The following is a 22,631-nucleotide window of genomic DNA, read 5'->3' as shown; positions in this document are numbered from 1 at the left end:
GATTAATGAGATGTAAAACATTCAGATTCACAGTTTGTTTAAAAACCTTGTGTTCATGGGCCTTCCACTTTATGAAGAAGAAGAAGCCATGACAACGGTAAAATGAATCTTTTAACACATATGACCTATTGGTCGAACGCGCCAAACCCCAAACATGAACCTTTCGTCAAAAACAATTATGAGAGAACACTCTATCTATGACATTTATTTGCTCCTGACAAATCTCTTCTCCATGCTGAGAGTGGTTCATTGAAAGAAAATATTTCTGAAAAACATATGACATATGAAAAACATATGACAAACATATGAAAAACAAAACAAAAACATATGAAAAACGTATGACATATGACATATGACATATGAAAAACATATGAGCTGGTTCGCTCCAGCTCAGTATCAAGATCAACAGCTGAAAATATAACTCTGCATAATACATGTCCTAACACTGTATTATTTTCACTGACTCACAATTATTTCCAAAAGACCTAGGCATAAATCATAAGTTGTTTTGTATGAGTGGCGATTATTTTTCTATTGCTCCTGCTACTTGTGCATCATTGATCATTCGATCATCATCATCATCTTGATGATCATTCGATCATCAAGCCGCTGGAGGTTACAGCTGTTCGCGTTCCTTCCTCCTCTAACTATTCAAAGCTTCGCATTTCACTGCCTTCCATGAAGCTTCATTTAACTTTATATCTTTTCTTATGCCACTTCTCACCTCAATAGAGAACTTTGTGCTGTTCTTTCTACTCCAGATTGACGACCAAAAAGAACGATTTCTGTCAACCCAGCATCCAACCTATTCATCGTGACTTATTCAAAGCTTCACTCATAATTCCATCCCATGATGTTCCAACTTTAATCCTCCCTTAAGACCTCTTTCAACCCGAGTTAAGGATGACCAGCTTCTTGTTTGGCCAAGAAGAACAATCTTTAGCAATCTATGAAAGATGTCCCAATCGTCACCACCATTCTTTCCCTTTAGTCCTAGAAAGTGGGATCGAACCATATATTTCAAGGCTATTGAATTTTGTATAACCAAAGGCAGATATTGAGCAATATCTTGGGTGGGGGGGGGGGCAATGTGACGAGGGCATCGATAATTAACCAAATTGTCAAGTTTATTTAAAAAAGGGGGAAAAACAACAAATAATGGCGCCAGATTTTTTTTTGGAGGGGGGGGGGGGTGAGCCGCGATCCCCCTGTTTTTAACCTTTACTACATTTTCCATCTTCACAAATAATGCTACCCAGTCAAAAGAAGCTATCCACTTGGTCTATTGAAAGCTTTTAAGCCGAACTGGCCAGCCATGACAAACAACAACAAAGAGAGATAAAATTCAATGGAAAGACAACGAACGAGACTGCGGTTAGTAGAGAGAAAAGATGAAAGACTAAAACAGCGCAGAAATTTCGCCTGTAAATCAGCACAAAAGAAACAAAGATAAAAAAATAGTAAAAAATTATAACAGACTAAAAACAAATGAAACCACCACCAATATTAATAAAATACAATCGTCGCAATTGGTCCACGTGGGGAACATAAGTTATTAGAGTTACCAAAATTCAAAACGAGACAAAAATTTTTGAACGGTCACGTTTTTTTTACGCAAGAACTTTTTTTCAGGCTTAGCTTCAAATGGGAAACAGCAAGATATTTTTTAGCAAAAAACTATTGTTGTTAGAAAAACAAGCTAACTATGTTTTTTGAACTTATATTAAAAGGCTGAGCTATCATAAACAGTTGAAATTTTAAAATAAACATTAATAAAAATGTTATATAATAAATTACCCTACAACTATTCTAGCCACAAAATTATTGCAATTGAGAACAACTCTAATTATTGTGAATAACCTATTACTATTATAAATAAGATTTTTATCGTTATACATATAAAATTGTTAGTACAACTATTATAAACAATTAAATTTTTCCAACGGAAAATATAAAGGGTAGAGAACATAAACTGAAAATTATGACAATTATGATGCAAAAAGAGAGCGAACTTTTTGTAAAACTAAACTATTATCGATCATTCATTTGGAATTCTTTAAAATTAACGCTTTACTGCGCTTACTAGATTTTTCAATATAAATTTTGTATTAGAAAATTTGTAATTTGTATGCTAAAAATTACTAATATTATAGCCAGTAAGACTACTGAGAGCCTTATACTTTGTTATTTTCTGCAGCCTATTTAAGGAGTATTATATTTCCAAAGGATAGCGTGATGTTTTCAGTAAGATATTACAATATTCCTACATATGTAGGGAGATATGTTGAGTAAGTTTACTTGAGCTAGTTTTGTAATTATATATTGGATATTCTGCTAGGCAATATTGTTTTTAGTTGTATTTTCCAACTTTACTCTTTACTATTAGAAAGCTTTTTTACATTAATCTAATCTTTAAATTGTTAATGTTTTGCTGTTTACCTACCATGCTATTTTACAATAGAACAAATTTCGTAAAAGCCCAAATTTGTTCCCTTTCGTTCCCGAGCAATGTCCTCCATAACCCTCGGAACCTTTTCTTTTCCCCTAGTCAATATTCGCCCCCTCGACTTCGCCTCCTGCGTTTTGCTTCAACAAAAATCCCCTTTTTTGCCCCAATAAAAGTTTTCACTGAAAGTTATAGAAGAACTTACATCCCGCATACAGTTTACATGCTCAATCAGTGAATCTCCTTCGTTTTGTTTGCTTGTTGTATGTATTGTTTCTTTTTTGTTTATTGACGCTAAAATCCGGATTCGGCCCATTTGGGCTTTGTATAGCTGTTTTTCAGAAATAAATCTTATCGTATCTTAAGAAGATAGGAAAAACTTAAATATGCCTTGTTTTTGTAGTCCCAGTTCTGGTAGAATGCTGTGAGCTCCCGGGAAAAGATTTGTTAACTAACGTGATATTGCGCGTATTCTGAAAACATTAATTGTGAAGAAAATTGATCCCACAATTAACCCCTATTTATTGGGAAAAATGAGACTCCTAAATGTAAAATTAAAATAGACAAGTTCAATAGATATTCCTCCTTGATGCTGTAAATCTTTGCTGGCAGTTTTGCTCTGTGGATCGACTAAGGATCTGTGTCACCAGTAGATCATGCAAGGTGAAAGAACCCATTTTTGATATTAATAGACCTCCTACCATAAGAAGAAGAAGAACACAAAACATCATTTCAAACTTTAACATTAAAAAATGCAATACAAGAATGCAAAAACAATTTCTCATCCACAGCGATTTTTTGTCTCTGTTTTGGTATTGCCATTCCGTAAAGTAAGCTACTTTAGAGTATTTTCTAAAGTAAACTGCACAGTATAAGAACGTAAAATAGTCTACGGTTGGTAAGCTATAAATAATCGGCCAACTGCTCTTTAGGTTCGGCGAATTAAAAAGGACCTTAAGAGCGTAACTTAATGAAAAATCACTGATAAGTGAAGAAACTTGTAATTTTATTTTTATTCACCAATTATTTTTAACTTTATGATCTAAATCAATTAACAATTCCCTCCAACAACATTTCAACACGTTCTTGTTATTACTAGCAACAATCTTCTGTAACCTCATAAAAAAATAATCATTAGAAAAATCGATATTAAAAGATCTCTGTTGGGATAGTGGAAACACATCTTTATGAAATAGTTATATATTTTCATGGGCCGAAACTTCTACCACAGACATACTAGTAGCAAAATATTATTGTTATAAGTTTTCCTTTAATACCTTCGTGTCAAAATCATTAAATCTAGACAACAATTTTACACAAACACTATATTAAAAAACAGAGATAAATAAAACGTCAACTTAAAAAAAAGGCATGAAAATGCATAGCCTCAGCAAAAACTGACTTTAAAATGAGAAACAAAACTGTCAAGAAAAAAAAGACTTGCAGGTCCTGTCACTGACGAAAGCTCACTCAACACAAACTACGCTCAAACATCATAAACCAACTTCAGCACAGTTGACGGACGTTGTCTACATCCGTGATCCTTTTAATTGCAGAATCTGAAAATGAAAATAAACTAAATGGAAATATTTCAGCTTAACACTATAGACTGTAAGACTACAGAATATATAAATATATATATATATATATATATATATATATATATATATATATATATATATATATATATATATATATATATATATAATGCTATTGTTCTTTAGATAGAAAGCTTCTGCGTGAACAATAGAAAAATGTACAAGGAGATAGGGAGTGCGAATGAATTTTCATATGGGAACAAGGGCTTAAAACTAAGTAAATTACTAGAAAAGCATTATATTTGATATATATATATATATATATATATATATATATATATATATATATATATATATATATATATATATATATATATTTTCAGATGCCTAAATTATAAATTAAAATGTCATATTTCACTTTAGAATAAAAAAATTGCTTATATTTAACCATATTTTTTGTTAGTCACCAAGTAGGTTACTTAAATCATACATAGAACGTCATTTTGAATTTCGCACCTCGACCCCTGTAATTAGAACAAATCTCGGTCTATGGGTGGGGGGGATGCAAATAAGATCACCCTTTGGATGCGCCTTTGTTTCTTAAAAACTTTGTTTCTGGAAACTTATATAATTCAGTCCTTATTTCATCTCCACCCCTATAATTAGCACAACTTTCGGTCTATGGGTGGGAGGATGCAAATAAGATCACCCTCTGGATGAGCCTTTGTTTCTAATGGGAATTTTATTGCATTTGAGCATGAAAAGGAAGATAGCATTGATAATTATTTAGGTTTATTTCTTTCTTTTCTTATCCAAGAATCTATTTAGTTTTGGACTAGTATCTGGTAATATTGCTTCATTTAGTTATATAATTGCATGATGTTATACTAGTATTTCAAAATTTATTTCATTATATGTTCTTACAAGTTCAGCAATATTATTATTAGATATATTACTCTATTATCATTATTTCATCTAAATACAACATTACGCTTAATTACTCTATTGTTTTATAAAAAAAAAATCATCATATTTTCTTATTGTTGTAGTTTCAATATAACTAGATCTTTTATATAGTTGTATCAATAGAAACCAGCTGTTTTTTCATCGTAGATACCAGCGAATTTATAAAAAATTCTATATTTAGTGTAGAACTTGATCTAATCTTGACATGGAGAGTCAATTGGTGCAGTCAGAATTTTTCTACGATCTCTACTTTCTGAGATATAACCTAGTATCTACAGGAGCAAAACAAACTTCACTGGTTTTCAATAGCTTAAATTACACATGTCAAACAACTAAACTAAACATATTTAATTGCATATTAGATTTATTAAATTAATTAATTAATCATTCACTTATTCATTAATTTATAACTATTAATTATTAACCTTGCAATTTACAATTACACATATTAAAGTATTAAAATACAAATGATAATTACTTATATCAAGCTAGTTAATTAATCAATTAATTACTTACAAACTTATTAATTATTAACATTGTAATTTACAATTACACATATTAAATTACTAAACTACAAATATTCAAAAACATATAATTTGTTAATTGATTACTTATGCTTATCCACTGTTGTTTAATTAACCATTAATTAATTATCAACAGCGTAATTAGAATTACATACATTATACTACAAGTTTAATATCTAAGTCCAGCAGAAACAAGAGTGGCAAAGACGAGAAGAAGACTGGCTTCAAAAGGCCTATTCAGGAAGTGGCAGCTGCACAAAGCTACCACAAAGCTACCACTCGTTTGTCATCTTCAAAAAGAATACTAGAGAATTTCTAGCTAATAATTAAGTTGTTTTCTTCTCGAGTTGTTCGCAGATGAAAAAAAATATGTTTATAAGATTATTACTGGTCGGGATGTGGGGAATTAAGAATGATTGATCTAGTTTTAATTTTCATTTGATTTATGCTTACTGGCATTTTTGACCTTATGTATGTATGCTCGCTGGGATGGACTGCTTTTTATTTCCTTTGAGTGCTTTTTTTTTCTCGATTTGACTTGCTTTTGTCTTAAAGTATTCATGTTACTTTGTGCTTCTCTTCGGTTATGTCTTCATTAGGCAAAAACATTGAGCTCTGCTTTCCTTTGGCAAAAGTTTTTACTTACTTGCTTTCTGCTTTTCTGGATGTTTATTTCAATCGGTGAAATCATACCCTCCCCTCCTCCTTCTGCCTAGCTTGTGATTTCGGGGATTGGTGAAGTCGGCAATAGATTTTTTTTTCTTTTTTTTTCATTGGCACAGTTTTTCATCACCTGTCCTTTCTTGACCACGACAAAGCCTTTCGGGCTCCACTATGTTGATTTTTTTTTTGTCGATTTAAATTAATTCTTAAATAAAATAAATCAAAGTTCATACATTTCTCCCACTCCAAAAATGACAGAAGTCATTATTTTCAGATTTTCCATATATATATATATATATATATATATATATATATATATATATATATATATATATATATATATATATATATATATATATATATATATATATATATATATATATATAAATGCAGATACTGGTTTGTGCAGAGGACTGGTGATATTGTATCTGGTTATATTATTTCACTAATCTATACCACCTTAGGCACAATTTCTTAGCCCTATTGCAGCTTAGACACAAGTTCTTAGTCCTTTAAGTATCAGCCCTATTGCAGCTTAGGCACAAGTTCTTAGCACTATTGCATCTTAGACACAAGTTCTTAGTCCTTTAAGTATCAGCCTTATTGGAGCTTAGACACAAGTTCTTAGCCCTATTACATCTTAGACGCAAGTTCTTAGTCCTTTAAGTATCAGCCCTATTGCAGCTTAGGCACCAGTTCTTAGCCCGATAAGCATGAGCTCTATTGGAGCTTAGTCACAAGTTCATAGCCCTATAAATTTACTTACTTTAGCTTTCTCTGTTGGTTCTACTTCTCCATTAGCCTGGTTTGAGGTGGACTCTCTGGAGACAACACATAGATACTCATTATGAAGCTCATTTCCAAAGGAGTAACCAGGTCCCACGTTGACCAGCTACAGAAAACAAAAGACAATTGAAGATAAACGGGTACAAATAGGATAGATAAAAAAACGAGATAGAAAAATTCAACAGCAAGAAACGTAATTAAGAGGAAAGTCCAAAACAATAGCAATTTTATTTTTAACCCAGAAAAAAAGTACCCCCTATCTGAAAAAAAAAAAACAAACAACTATACGAAACGTTTCTAAGAATTCAAACAAAAATGTTGACTAACAAAATTTTCACAGTCATGAATGACAAAAGCCATGAAAAGAAAAAGGGAAAAAAAAAAAAAAAAAAAAAAAAACGAAAGCAGTCTACAAAAACCTCCAATAGAGTGAAAAACTGCTGTTTATACCAGGACTTAAACTAGTTTTTACGAGTCATTTTCTTGATTTGCCAAATAGCTTTCAGTGATTGTTTATGCATCAAAAAATGGCGAAAAACTAGGGAGAAAAGGGAATCAGAAAAAAAGAAAACTAGGGGGAAACATAAAGAAGAAGAATCCCCTTATCAATGTATAGTCAAGCAATACTACTACTACTACAAGCAATACTTAGTCGTTCAACACGTTTGTTAGATACATGAAAGATACACTTAGATGCACTTCTGCTGTGTGTAAGTCATGTTTTACTAGCAAACTTTAAGAACGTACTAGTAGAGATTGGCTGTGTTGACGTAGTTTAAGGTTCTTAAGGTTTGTTAGAAATATGCAGTAAGGTAATCCTCCTGTTGGGTGTAAGTGACGTTTTTTTCAACAAACCTTATGAGGGATCTAGTAGAAATTGGTTAGGGGTCGACATAGCATAAGGTTCAGAAGGATTAATTGAGGTTTGTTACAGGGTGTTAAAAAAGGGAGGACCTAATATAGAACGACTTTGTACAGCTTGGCTATGTATCATCGTACAGATATATTTCACAACTGTTCACTTTGGCCATCCTTCCGGGGCAAAACAAAAAGTATACTGCAGGGAAACAGTCTGGGAGAAGTTTACAAGAAAGGATTCAAAGGAAATTGGAGCTTCATAAGAGAACCTAATAAATAGAGCTTAGAATCGATTGGGGTTTGTCATGAATTATGCCTTTTGACTGTGTTGTGAAAATATGTCATTGAATTGTCAAAAATTATATTGTCAACCATGGTAGCAGCCATCATGTTTTTAGAGAGAATCAAATGGTACTGCTCTTTTGTTGTCGTAGAGTTTAGCTCAAAAGAAGCTTTGCACAAGAGTGTAACCAAAAATAATTTTTTATTTTCTTTTTGTTTTTGTATCTTTATATTCCTATTGTACTTTTTGATTATACATAGAGGGTTTAAATAATTCCCAATTTTTTTAAAGTCCACAAGTCACTATTCTATTGGTATTTAAATTGCCTCTGACAAGCTAAGACATAATTTTTCGGTAAGTTTTTTGTTTCAATTTACTTCTCAGTTAGTTTTCTTTTAGCTTCAGTTGTTTGCTCCTCAAAAATGATAGGTGAAATTTGTGAAAGGTATCTATTGTAAAAATTTCCCAAAAACTATGTGATAATATTTAAATACATTTTGGAGTTGTACTTTTTGGCCATCCATCTGGGGCCAAACAAAAAACATATCGCTGAGGAGTGGACTAGAAAGTGGTTACAAGGAAGGATTTAAAGTAAGTTCGAACTTCATGGGAGAGGATAAAAGATTGAAGCTTTAAAAAGCTTGGGGTGAAGGAGGGACGTAAGGAATTGCTTCTGGTGACTTGGCGGCAGTGAGTTGTCAGCAATAGCAGTAGTTATCTATGGGTTCGCAGGCCTTCAGACTTTTAAAAAAGAAATTTCAGGAAGACTTGTGGCATCTCAAAATCAATCTCTTTTAAGGAAAAATTTCTTTAATTTCTTTGAGCTGTAGAACTCAATTCAGACTCTCAGAAGTGGTCAATGAAACTTAAATAAGGTGTCTATGGTTAAAACTCTTAAAATAATAGATGAAGGCATTTAAATTAATTTAGGGAATTGTTGTTGGATAGTTCAGATTTTATGTCACTTTGTTGCTGTTTTTGGCTTTTTCTTTCTTTTATAGCTGCTATTTGACACACTGATAGCCTCAATCTGGGGCAAATAAAAATTACATAGTAACGTAATTTATATAGAACTAATAATATATTTCAAAATTCCAAGTGCATACTCTAAGCTGTAATTAAAATTGTCATGTCTTTTATTTCAAGTTTTACCGCGTTTTTAAGAGCCATCCTCTAGTATTTTAGGCTATTTATTCAAACTTGCGGCCATAAAATGCTCAGATTAGAAGATGCATAAAACTATTAAAATTAGTAAAATAAAAGGTAAAATAGGTAGAATAAAATAAAAAAACATCTCGGGCCAACACTGTCCATCTAACATAACATAAATGGTATTTAAGCTCAGGTTAGACATGGAATTTCAACCTTTCAAATGTATGTTTAAGCGATTTCGATGACACTAGTGCCATCTTATTATCAAACTTTTTTGTAAACTTTAATATTTTAAGGGAAATTTCTTCTGATGGCTTCTCAGAAGTGATCAAGGGAACTTACAGAGTATTTATTGCAAAAACTCCTAAAATACTAGGTGGTGACATTTAAATTAATTTACACTCATAGCCTTACTCGGCGGCAAATAAAAATTTTTCTCAAAATCTTCCGATTAATTGCAATTAATTAATACGTAAATTTCGTTTTAATTATTTATGTGCGGAGAGCCAAGACCAAAACATGCATTAATTCAATAACGTTCAGAAATTAAATAAAAAAAACAAGTTTTTTTAACTGAAAGTAAGGAGCGATATCAAAACTCAAAACAAACAGAAATTACTCCGTATATGAAAGGAGCTTTTCCTCCTCAACGCCCCGCTCTTTACGCTAAAGTTTCTTACTGTTTTAAAAATAGAGTTAAGAGAAAGAGTCAAATTTTAGCGTAAAGAGCGGGGCGTTGAGGAGGAAAAGCCCCTTTCATATACGGAGTAATTTCTGTTCGTTTTAACGTTGCTCCTTACTTTCATTTAAAAAAAATTGTTTTTTTTTATTTAATTCGTTAAGAAGTATTGATGAGTAGTCTATTTTAAAAAATGCAACACAGTTGATAGAGAAGCAAAATATTTCAAAATCCCAGATGAGTGCTATAAGCAGGCTGTCAAACTACCGTATATTTATTTGAAATTTAATCACACTTTTAACAGCCAGTCTCAGGCACTTTATTTATCTTGTTATAAAAACAAGTCATAAAATAGGACAGATAAGAAAATGCTTAAAAAAGAACGATGGAGATTATTTAAATATGGCAGAAAGAAACAAATGAAATTATCATATGCCAAAATTGTTCAAATATCATAGTAAAAATGTTACTCAACTTAGATACAGATTTTCACGCTTTCAGATACATATTAAAGCAATTCCTCAAAACCTATGCCATCTTGTTATCAAACTTTTTTTCCATTTTGTTAAAGAAAATTGGGAGAAATAAACCACAAAACGAAAAAAAGAAAGGTGAAAAATGACTGAAGTCCGCTTAAGAGTTTAATTAAGATTTTCACTGAAGAGTTCCATCTGAATACCTCAAAATCCAAAGCTAAGGCGAGTCCAAGCCTTTAAAATATTCGAATAAACTTCGTCTATTTGGAGGATCAGATCTTCAAAGATCAAACATTTGAGAAATCAATTTATATATATAGTATTCACAATATACAAGTAGCCAGGGCTACTAGTTCTTTGACAGAGACGTAAACGTGGTCTCGGCATCAGGCTTTATAAGGCAGATTTGCCAGTACAATATATGAACCCTTAGAAATACGTTGGGATAAAAAATTAAGATGTTATATTCTGAAAAATATGAAAAATCAAAAAATGATTAAAAATAGCTTTTTTTATTTTTTCATTAAAGAAACACTACACAGCCAAAACTTTCTATATATTATCCGTCCCCGACTCTCATTTTTTAGCCTTAGGTAATTTTCCTTTTTCTTCATAGCTGGAATTTTCTTTTTTTGCTTTTAGCAACTTTGGGATTTAAATACGTTTTTTTTATGTTTTTATTATCCTGTTGGATAATTAGAATGGCTTATGGCAGTGTATAGGACCATTTGAGTAAGCTTATTTGCTTCAAGCAATTATCAGCAAGACTTGAACTGTTGCTGAATTGAAGTGTTGCTGAACTGATCAGCAAGACTTGAACAGACCACAGCAGCGTTGCTGTGATCGCTTCAAATATTGCTGAGCTGATCAGCAAGACTTCAATTGACTATAGTGGTGTTGCTGTGATCAGTTCAAGTGTTGCTGAACTGATCAGCAATACTTGAATTGAGCAGAGCAGTATTGATGTGGTCAGTTCAAGTGTTACTGAACTGATCAGCAATACTTGAATTGAGCAGAGCAGTGTTGATGTGGTCAGTTCAAGTGCTGCTGAACTGATCAGCAATACTTGAATTGAGCAGAGCAGTGTTGATGTGGTCAGTTCAAGTGTTGCTGAACTGATCAGCAATACTTGAATTGAGCAGAGCAGTGTTGATGTGGTCAGTTCAAGTGTTGCTGAACTGATCAGCAATACTTGAATTGAGCAGAGCAGTGTTGATGTGGTCAGTTCAAGTGTTGCTGAACTGATCAGCAATGCTTGAATTGAGCAGAGCAGTGTTGATGTGGTCAGTTCAAGTGTTGCTGAACTGATCAGAAATACTTGAATTGAGCAGAGCAGTGTTGATGTGGTCAGTTCAAGTGTTGCTGAACTGATCACCAAGACTTAAAGTAACACTTTACCATTCTTTTCTCTCGCTTTTTTTTATGTTTCTACTCTAATTAAAATCCAATTAGCTTTTTATTAGCAAATATTCTATGTAAGACTGCTGTAATATCTTGTTTTGAAAGAAAAAAGAAAAAAAAAGAATAAATTACTCGTTCAAATTTCCAGCCATCCGACATGTTGAGTAGTCTCATCTTCATGGCACTGAAGCACTCTATACATAAGACTGCAATAATTAGGCCCTTGAAGTGGAAAGTCACACCTTTAAGTTGGAATTCAATAAATGTATAAAATTCAAGCATGTTTTTCCTCAACAAGAAAAAATTTAGCGAAGATTTTCCAGGATGGTATAGAACCTCCAATTTGTTAGAATTCAAAAACCCCATTTTCAACTCGACCAATGTAAAAAAAATTACATTTATTTTACTAACACTTTGCAAATAAAAGAGATTAGTTTTATATTAATAATATTTTCTTTTAAGACTGCTTTGATATTTTTTTTTTTTAAGAACAAATTTCCAGCCATTCGACACGGTAGAGACCATTTGAGTAATCTTATCTTCATGACACTGAATCACTCTATACACAAACTGTGATCATTTTGTTTTTGAAGCTGAAAGTCATGTCTTGAAGTTGAAAATTGAATAAATGCATGGACTTCCAACATGTTTGTTTCTCAGCAAGTTAAATTCAACAACGTTATTTGGGAGGTATAGAACTCCTAAATTGTTGCAATTCCAAAAATCCCATTTTCCATTTGTAAATATTTCAAATAAATTCTATTGAATTCCAAACATTTTTTTCCAGTATAGTGTAAAACTCATGCAATGTGAAAAAAAGGTGACCTCGTAATGCTTCGAAAATAAAAGGAAATAGTTTTATACTAACAATAATTGGTTTAAGACCATTTTGATTTTTTTTTAAGAAAAAGGAATACATTACTTGTTCAAATTTCCAGCCATCCGACATGGTAGAGACCATTTGAGTAAGCTCATCTTCATGGCATTGAAGCACTCTATACACATAACTTCTATGATCATTGGACTCTGTAAGTTTTTTCCCATTAATTCTATCTTTGACTAGTTGAACCAGATCTGCAATGTTGTAAAACTCAGCCTCTTCTAAAACACCTTTAAAAGAGAAAGTTTATTTACACTGACAAACCCCTTTTTCTCAACATGTTGGGGCCAGTGTCTAGATTTCTGTGACTTTCGTTTTTCTTTGGTTTTGGTATAGCCATTTTCGATCATTCTTCGATGCTGAATCTACTGGTCAAGTCAAAATGTCTAAATCACGCACCATACTAAGTTCATTAAACGATGAGGTTTCTAAAACAGGAGTATCAGGTGGTACACGATATGCGCTACGTCTCATACAATGTGTATCATGCAACGCACGATCCCACTCCTAATTTTCACAATCATCCCTTCCACACAATGTGACCAGTAAAAATATTTTTTTTTATCCTTTTTCAAGCCTAATTTAAGAATAAGCGATTTTTTTTCAGGGAAATAGTGTTGATCCAAACATCAACCTCACATTCCTGAGTGAGCATCATATTTGTATACATATACTGTGCTAAGATTCATCCTTTTTTGTTTGCAATGTATTACTCATTGACAAAGTAGAGGATTGGGAAGTGTTGCTCACTGAGGGAGTTACATCAAGGGGCAAACACTGTATTTTTCATCAGGAAGTCAGAAAAGAGACAAAGTTATAAAACTAAATTTTCCACCTTATTTCATTTATATATATATATATATATATATATATATATATATATATATATATATATATATATATATATATATATATATATATATATATACTAGCTGTTGGGGTGGCGCTTCGCGCCACCCCAACACCTAGTTGGTAGGGGAGCTTCGTGCCCCACCAAGCCCCCCCCCGCGCGCGTAAGTCGTTACGCGCCATATTAGTTAAGCGCCATTGTAGTTGTGTCCCTGTGTTCCACCTGTGAATATAGATAGATATATATATATTTTTAACTACGTAAAACTTGCGAATATACAACATTCTTGGCTGTCCCATTGTCTGTGCATATAAATAGACTGTCAGGTTTATATATCATTTACAGTATTGTGGTAATTACAATTGATTTTATTGTGAGCTGAGATGCATGAAAAAGGATTCAGTTGGATTTTTGGGGTTGGGTTAAATGAAATTTAGTTGGAGGGGGGGGATAGAGTTACATCTAAGTTGAGCTAAACCGGTTTGAAATAAACAAGGATTGACAAGCACCAGGGCTGTAGCAAATGAGATTGAGTTACAATGAATCCAAGAATTTAAAACACCCACTATACACAATACAAAATTCCTGTAAAAGGATTGGACTAAACCTCTAACTCACAGCAATGTTAGTTTAAACTCAAGTCCAAGAGAAAATTGATGTACCAAAAAGAATGCTGTTATGCTCAAGGACAAATCTTAACATTTTAGAAATGGTTAGAAAGCAAAAAGGGTTTCTCTAGCAGGACTTCATCTAATAATTACGTTTGCAGAGGAGTATTTATCTCAAAAGGGCTTTGGAAGACCAACCACATTTTGAACCAAAACATTTGTTTGTGCTTCTAGCTTAAGAGTCAGTTAAACGCTTCAATTCAACCTATTTAATCCTCAAAGAAGGAGTTTTTTTGTAAAAAGGTTCTAAACTTCATTTTTACTCCCTGGTAGGCTAATGCTAATACCCAACATCCCCTTTTGTTTCAGTCAGAACTACAGCAACTATACTATATTCATCAGCATTATCAAGAAGAGTAAAAATAATAAATCGGTTGCAGCTGTTAGACTGAAATGAGAAGGCAGATGTTGATTTTTGCAAATTTCTGTTACATGAAAACTGCTTGTTAATTCAATCTTTTAGCAGTAGTTAGTCCACAAAATCTGGAATTTAGTTTGAAGCACATAAAGAACTACTGCCAATCTATGGCAGTCCAAACTATAGGATTTTAATACATGATTGTTTATTTTTAGGCTACAATACAATATATGTTTTAAATTTCAGCTGAGGTAGATATTTTTATTTTTAAATTTTGTACTTCAATAAGTGTTTAAATTTTTTGTACTTCACAGTGGAATTAGAAATTAGAATCACCTTGACCAAAATTTAAGATAATAGTGCTATTTCAATCTTAGAATCTAAAAAAATCCTTTAACTGACTCCAAATTACTTTTCTTACGCATTACTTCTGCTCCAAAATGTTAATAGCATTGCCAATGATTAATGACCTATATAATATTAGAAGACAGCCACTGAACCTTCATGCTAAAGGAAATAAGATATATTTTCAACATGTACCAAGCCATGAAGGCATCAAATATAATAATACTGCTGATTTACTAGCAACCAAGGCCTTTTCCTCAAACCCAAGCCCTTCCTCTGACCTCAATACAAGGAACAGATTTAGGCAGATATAAATTAAGTCACAGTAAACTGATATCATCACCCTTCCATACAAGACTGCATACTGTGCAACATTTCAGACCGAAATCAGGTGCCCTTCTTATCAACAATGTGCTATTTAAATGGAAGTTATATCATTCTTCACTATGTTGTATCTGCTTCTCAACATATGAAATAATCCAGAACATCTTCTTTGAATGCCAGCCACAGTATAAGGAGACCATTACCCTCAAGTACCTCTGCTCCATGGCTAAAATACCCAACACTTTTATTGCAATTCTGAATTCTAACCTCACACAAAAGAATTATATTTAAGCTTTCCATTGAGATCCTAACGAAGAGACAAAATTCATAGTAACTTCAATTACTAGTCCAAAATTGATAAATGTTGACAGTCACTGGTGAATGTGTGAAATACCATTTTTTTTTCTCCTTGGATTTAACCAGCATTGCCAGTCAACTTTTTCAGTTTAATGCAAGGTTTGATGATGGCAGATTATGCTAGATTAGATTTAGTTAAGTTTTAAACCCATTTCTGATATTTATAACTCAAATTTAACTGAAACTAACCTAACCTCAACTTTTACCATCATAACTTGAACAAGACTGAAAAAACTGGTAATGCTAATTCAATCCAAGCAGGGAAAAAAATTACTTTGGACATTCATTGGAAATTTTAGACACTCCAGATTTTGGAGATTCGAGGTAACAACTACATTATTGTTGTAAGTGTATGACTCCTGATTTGCCCCTTTCCTTAATTGGTAATAATTGTATCCTAGTTCTGTTGCCAGTGTAATAAAGAGGAGAAAAAACCTACTTTTTGTGTTTATAGACCTCCTGCTTTATGAAAAAGAAGAAGAAAAGCCACTATGCCAACTTCATGGTCTACTCTATTGACCTCCAAGGTAGCTCCCAAGCCACAACTGAACACTGTCTACACATAATCATGATGTTTTATTAAACCACATGAGGGTTAATCCATGTCCACCAGTAGTTCTGTTCATCACAAGGGTAACTCAAAGTTAACACCTAAGTTCAAGATACTAAAGGTTTTTTTTTTTATGATGTCCAACTATTAACTAAAAATGTTAGCTAACAGGCATTTGTTTGAAGGGTGGACACAAAATTGATAACTAACAAAAATAAATACTCCAACAATCTTCTCAAACAAGCAATTGATTTGTTCTCTAACAATATTAGCTAACAGTTTTTAGTTGGATGGCTATGACACTATTATTGGGAAAATTATTAGCTAACTGTTTTTTGTTTGGATGGTGAAAAAAAAACCCTGAAGTTCATGCTTATTTTACACATTAAAAAAATTAGAAGGACATTTAGATCAATAATGCAGCTGTGTTGTTGTTGTGATATTTTAGGTTCTTTCTTTAATTTCTTTCCTTACTTTTACTTTTTTTTTGCTTTCTTTCTTTGTTTAGTTTACTTTCTTTCTTTACTTTTCTTACTTTCTTTAATTTACTTGTCTTCTTGCATTACCCTTCCCTTCTCCTTTTAATATGTGGTTTCTCATCAATTTACATTTGTTATTTCAAGCATGGTAAATTTTCACTTAGTTCTCCAATTTGTTTTAGGACACTGAAACAGTCTCAAGAATTTAAAGCAATGAGCCATTATAAATGACTAAGACTAAGATGGGTCACTTTTACTGTAAATCTAAATATATCATCTCTATCCATAATATTTTCCTTTTTTTCAGGATTAGAATTTTGAATTATCCTCTATAATTTTTATTTGATGCATTTAAACAGTTATTTTGCTACACTCATTTTGTTCCTTTCTCTTCTAAAATTGTAACTTTTTTGATTTGTTAAAGTACCTTTGCTACTTGATCTAACTTATGTACAGGGATGGAATTTAAAAATTTTTTGACACCAACACCTCTCTCAGAGGAAACTCTTGATTCACACCTGAACCAGATTAGACATAACCGATTACTCCCCTAGCTTATATTTTGGGGAGGTAAAGGATCTAACTAAACCTGTTAAAGGGCAAGAGTTAAGCTCTTATGTATGTTATTTTTTTTAATGCTTGCTACTTATTTGATAGGAGCTTAAATCTTGTCATCCCCATTCAAACAAATGACCAATATTCTTCACTATTCTTCTTATTTTATTTTTATTTTAAAACCTACTTTCTTCTGACTAAGGTACCATCTATATTTATATGCACATTTATAATCACAGATTGTCCTCTTCTTAAAAAAAGATTGAAGACAGCTTTGGGTACCCCCCTTGTATTGAGGCTAAAAGATGTAGCAACATTTAATCTGGAACAAAATATAAGAAATGAAGTGAAATTTGTATTCTACTATTGAAAAAGCTAGTCGCCTAAATGAGCAACTCACTACTTTTATTGTTACTCCTCTTCTTCCTCAAAACCCACCTTATTCTCTGAAAAAAAATATGAAAAGAAGATAAGCAAAACTTTTGCAAAGCATTATGACCATTTCAGAATTTAAAAGAATATTCATTATACCTTCTTCTGCTAGATTTTTGTCAATCACAAGCTTTCCATGTCTCAGATAATTCAAGATTGGTCCAAAGTATAAAGGGTCCCTGTCAATCAAATATGCTCCAGTTTCATCCTGTAAAATTATTTTTGTTGAAAAGCCTATAATTAATCATAGCTACACAGAGAACAGGACATCCTAGATATATTCAAAAGCTGATACAGTTTTAGGACCAAGTTTAAAAAGGTGGCCTTCTCAGGATATGACTTAGACCCTGAATTTGTTCCTGAAAGTTTATTTTACCAAACTTAACAACTTTTCAAGGTTGCAAGAACTTTGCCCTTGTCTAGAACTTTATCATTCCTTCTGCTTATTGAAATTACAGTTCTGTTGCTCTTCTGAAATAAATAAAACAAAAATATTAATACCAGTACATTAAGCATAATCTTAAACTTATTACCTCCAACGTATTATGTATTCGTGCCTGCAAAGATACTATAATGACAAAGCAGTTCATAACAAATAATGTAGCCAGGAAGAGGTTATTCAGCCACAAAAAGCCCATTGAAACAATAAAACCCAAAAGAATTATCTGTTAACCAACATCCAGTACAATATTGAGGTAGGCTATAGTTTTCTTAAGTGTAGCATAAAACAAAGAACATAAATCATAAAGAAGAGGAAACAAGGATGAAACAGTCAGTGAAAAATAAAAGAAAACTATGCAAACATTTTGGTTGAGATCTCTGCTTGACCCTCTTAGGTGTAGAATAAAGTAAATTAGGGCTTGGCCATTACTATCAGGCCAATATGGGGGTCAGTGTTGTTATCAGATATCAGAAAGAAATATCAAATATTGGCTGTTTTTTTTATGCAACAAAAAACCCAAAACAAAGGAGAGCAGGTACAGAAAGTTTGATTGTCTGCCTGTTTCATAACATGCTTGTAACTCCAACAAGTGAAAAAGAAGAGTCAGTAGATAATATTGATTTGTCACAAATTCAAAATTTAAGCACTTTTTGAGCTCTTGAAAATGACCAAATATTTCTAGTTTTTGGGTATATAAAAAAGGCATAATTTTCATATTTTTAATAAAATATTGAAAACATGAAAGCTGACTGAAAAAAGTGTAGATAATTATCCTATGAAGTTACAATACAAAGGTTATGTTAGCCCAAAAAGGGCTTAAATTTGAATTTGAGACCTAGAAGTAATTATTATATTTTTAACTGTAATAATTATAAAAATGTATAAGCTGTATGATAATAAAAGATCTTGAAAAAAGCATCAAGTGGTATGTTTACTTTATTTCTAAGTCATTAATAAGAACAATAAAAAAATCTATCAATTTTAGTTCTGAAATGCAATTCTTCTTATTTGAGTAAAATTTTAAGCCATACCAATGGAATTTTCTAAATATAAGAAATTTATTTAGAGATCTTTGAAATCTTGTAAATTGAGATTGAGCAAAGTTGTGAAGCTGAAAACAGTTTTGTTGTACTTTATTTAAGCAGAAGATCTATTTTGTAAGGTTTCAATTTTATAACATCAAGAGGGAGAAGGAGCAGAGGTAGGTACTTCAAAACACCCTCCAAGGACATACCTTAGTCTGTAGACCCAACCCTGAAAGTTTCATTTTCCTAACCTAACCCAGGACATAGGGCCTACTGTAGTCTGTAGATCCATCCCTGAAAGTTTCATTTTCCTAGCCTAACCTCTTTCCAAAATAGAAAAAAGTAGCTAACCTATCCAGTTCCAAAAATTGTAGGGAGGTATATGGACTAACAACAAGTCCCCTCACCTCTTTAACTTCTTCTCCAGAAAAACTAGCTACTGGAAGCGCTATTTTCCTCCAGTATGCAAACAATGGATATATATATATATGATTATGAACAAAAATACACTGTTATTGCTTGTGGGAACTGTGAGTACCTGAGCTACCTGTCCCCAGCAGTTTAAGGCACTAGGCCAACCGGTACCAATACGGCTCTTCCTACTCATTCCCGCTCTCTTCTGCACAATCAAAAACTATGGATAAATTGCATCCCTTTAAAAATAGACTTCTTCAAGCTTTAATCTTTATTAAACAATATTTCTCTTCTTTAAGGTATCAATTGCTGCCTTAAATATCTTACAATCAATTTCCCATGGCAGGTTAGAATCCAGGATAGCTGTATAAGTATTTGGAATCTTAGCCAAGGAGCAGAAATGCTTAAGAGCAACAGTCTCCTCACTCTGAGCCTGACAATCAAATAAAATATGCTGGATTGTTTCCTCAGTTGAAAAGCAGATTCGGCATAAAGGGGAATGATGTAGCTTCCAATTAAATAACAAGCTATTTAGAAATAGGGCACCTGATTTCAGCTGGTAATATAGCACTGTATTTAATCTTGTATGAAATGGAGATAACATTAATTTACTGTGATTAACTTTGGATCTTTGCCTGATAATATCTTGTGAATTGAGGTTAGAGGAAGGACTAGGAGATAACATGGAAGCCTTTGCTGCTAGAGAATCATCCATATCATTATATTTTATACCTTTGTGACTAGGAACATGTTGAAAATAAACTTCATTTTCTTTGATCTTAAGATTAAGAAGCTGTCTTCTAATATTATATAAATCTTTGTCATTAGCAATTCTATTAATATTTTGGATCAGTAGTAATGCTGATTTAGAGTCAGAGAGACAGAGTATATTTTCAGATTCCATGTTATAATTTATAAGTGCATCCAAGGACAGGCAGATGGCACATAATTCAGCAGACAAGATAGAAGATCCCAATGGGAGAGGAGAATAAATGTTCAAATTCAGGGATGGGATACATGCTCCTGCTCCAGCTCTTTCCCTCTGGACAGATCCATCTGTATATATTTTTCTATAGTTAGGGTAAGCCTTTGAGATGTGTTCAGCCAAAATAGTCTGGATCTCATAATTAGGAATCAAATCTTTACTAATAAAGATAAGTTCTACTTGAGAGCTTGGAGGACTCATTTCCCATGGGTGGGGGGGGATTCAGTAAAGGGATATGCATAAAGCGAATATTGATTCCAGTTTGGGACCTCCAGTTGAAACTGATTCCATGATGAATGGGCATTGGGACAGGCTGACTTCTCAGCAAAGGTATGTGCATATACAGCATGCTTGGCTCCATAAGCCTGGATTTGCAAGAAATACTTTATCCTTAGACTAGATGCTCTTTCACTTAGGGACACCAATCCTGACAGTGTTCTTAACTTTGACAGAGGAGTATGCTTATGCACACCCAAAGCTATTTGAATAGCAGAATTTTGTAAAGATTCAAGGATTTTGAATGAGGATGGAGGATGAGCTGAAAAAATTTGAATCCCATATTCTATATTTGAATGAATATATAATTTGTAAAAATCCAAAATAATTTTTGGGTGACATCCCCACTTACTTCCAGCAAGTCTTTTTAGAATACAAAGTCTCTGAATAATCAGAGATTTCAGAGAATTAATATGTTTATGCCACTGCATTTTAGAATCTATTAATAAACCAAGTAGCTTCACTGAATTGTAATATGGGATCTCCCTTGAGAAAATTGTCAGTGGATTAGGAGGATCTAGAGTACCATTAGTAAACATAATGGCTTTAGTTTTACTGATTGAGATTGGGAAGCCAAATGCTAAAGAGAATCTCTGGACTAAACTTATATCCTGTTGAATAAGGCTTTGAAGAAGGCTAATATCCCTTCCCAACTTCCAAATGATCAAATCATCTGCATAAAGGCCAGATGATGCATGAGATACTTGAAATTCAGAAACATACAAGTTGAATAGAAGAGGACTCAATACTGCACCTTGAGGAAGTCCTCTTGTAAAGGGCATTGCTCACCTCTAGACTGATTTACTTGAACATAAAAATATCTATCAGTTAGAAAAGACTTTATAAAACTTATAAAAGGATATGGGAAGTCAAGATTTATTAGGATTTCCAATAATTTATCATGGACTACATTTCCATAGGCATTCGACCAGTCAAACAGAACAGCCATTGTGACATGTCTTATTTTAAGAGAGTTACAAACATCAATTTCCAGCTGGGTAATGTTGTCTAAAGAGCTATGTCCTTTTCTGAAACCTGTTTGTTAACTAGGAAAGAGATTGTTGACTTCAGCAAACCACTCAATTCTTGATAAGACAAGCCTTTGCAGAACTTTATTAAAGGAAGGTAATACCAATATAAGACGGTAAGACTTGAGATCATTAGATGAATTAGAAGGTTTTAAAGCTGGGAATACCTGAGCAATCTTCCAAGCATCTGGGAACTTTTGACTTGACCAAATAAGATTAAAAAGACTTAATAAGGCTGTATGAACCACCTTTGGGGACTCAAAAATCCACTTCATATAAATACCATCATAGCCTGGGGAAGACTTGATGTTAAGAGAATTATGTGCTACACAAAATTCATCTTGGGAAAAAGGTTTCATCAGAGTACCCTTATAAGAACAGGTAAGAGGGGGATTACAAAAAGGAGGTCGGCTGGGATGAAAATCTGAGCAATTATTTTTAAAAATATTGGTAAACAGATCTGCCTTCTTTTTATCTGAGACTCTTGGATATCCATCCTGAATGATATCATATCTACGGTCACCATTAGGCTGCATTCCACTATTTAGTTGGCTAGTGAAATTATGGACCTTTGAAATTGGGGTTCTAAAAACCTATAATTTTACCTTGATATTTTTTGAAAACTTGATAATTAACACAAAAGCACAAAATTATGGAGTTTACCTGGTCTGAGTTTAAATCTGGCTCCTCCTGTACAAGTCTACACAGAAACGACTGTGGATCTTTACATAAAGTTGATTTGGTAGAAAGGAAGTAGGTACCACCGACACAGAGTCTGATCCATTGTGAAGTTGTGCTGGAAGATCTGCTAGATGAGGAAATCGGATTTCTTGTCATTATTTATATTCCAAATCTTCGATTTCTTTCAAAAAATGAGATATAACAAAAACA

The 22,631-nt window shown here is 32.8% G+C and overlaps 1 protein-coding gene across 1 annotated transcript; it reads right to left on the bottom strand.

Moving 5' to 3' along the window:
* Positions 1-3,756: 3,756 nt before the first annotated feature.
* Positions 3,757-22,631, bottom strand: LOC136040106 (BTB/POZ domain-containing protein KCTD5-like). The gene is made up of 5 exons (XM_065724203.1): positions 22,404-22,631; positions 17,670-17,778; positions 12,695-12,882; positions 6,904-7,029; positions 3,757-4,005 (listed from the first exon to the last, which is right to left on the bottom strand). Exons 1-5 carry the CDS (start codon positions 22,575-22,577, stop codon positions 3,976-3,978), a joined length of 627 nt encoding a protein of 208 aa, XP_065580275.1. The 5' UTR covers positions 22,578-22,631; the 3' UTR covers positions 3,757-3,975.

The sequence above is a fragment of the Artemia franciscana genome, chromosome 20 (genome assembly GCF_032884065.1).
Source record: "Artemia franciscana chromosome 20, ASM3288406v1, whole genome shotgun sequence".
Taxonomy (NCBI): domain Eukaryota; kingdom Metazoa; phylum Arthropoda; class Branchiopoda; order Anostraca; family Artemiidae; genus Artemia; species Artemia franciscana.
This window is presented reverse-complemented; position numbering and strand designations above follow the sequence as displayed.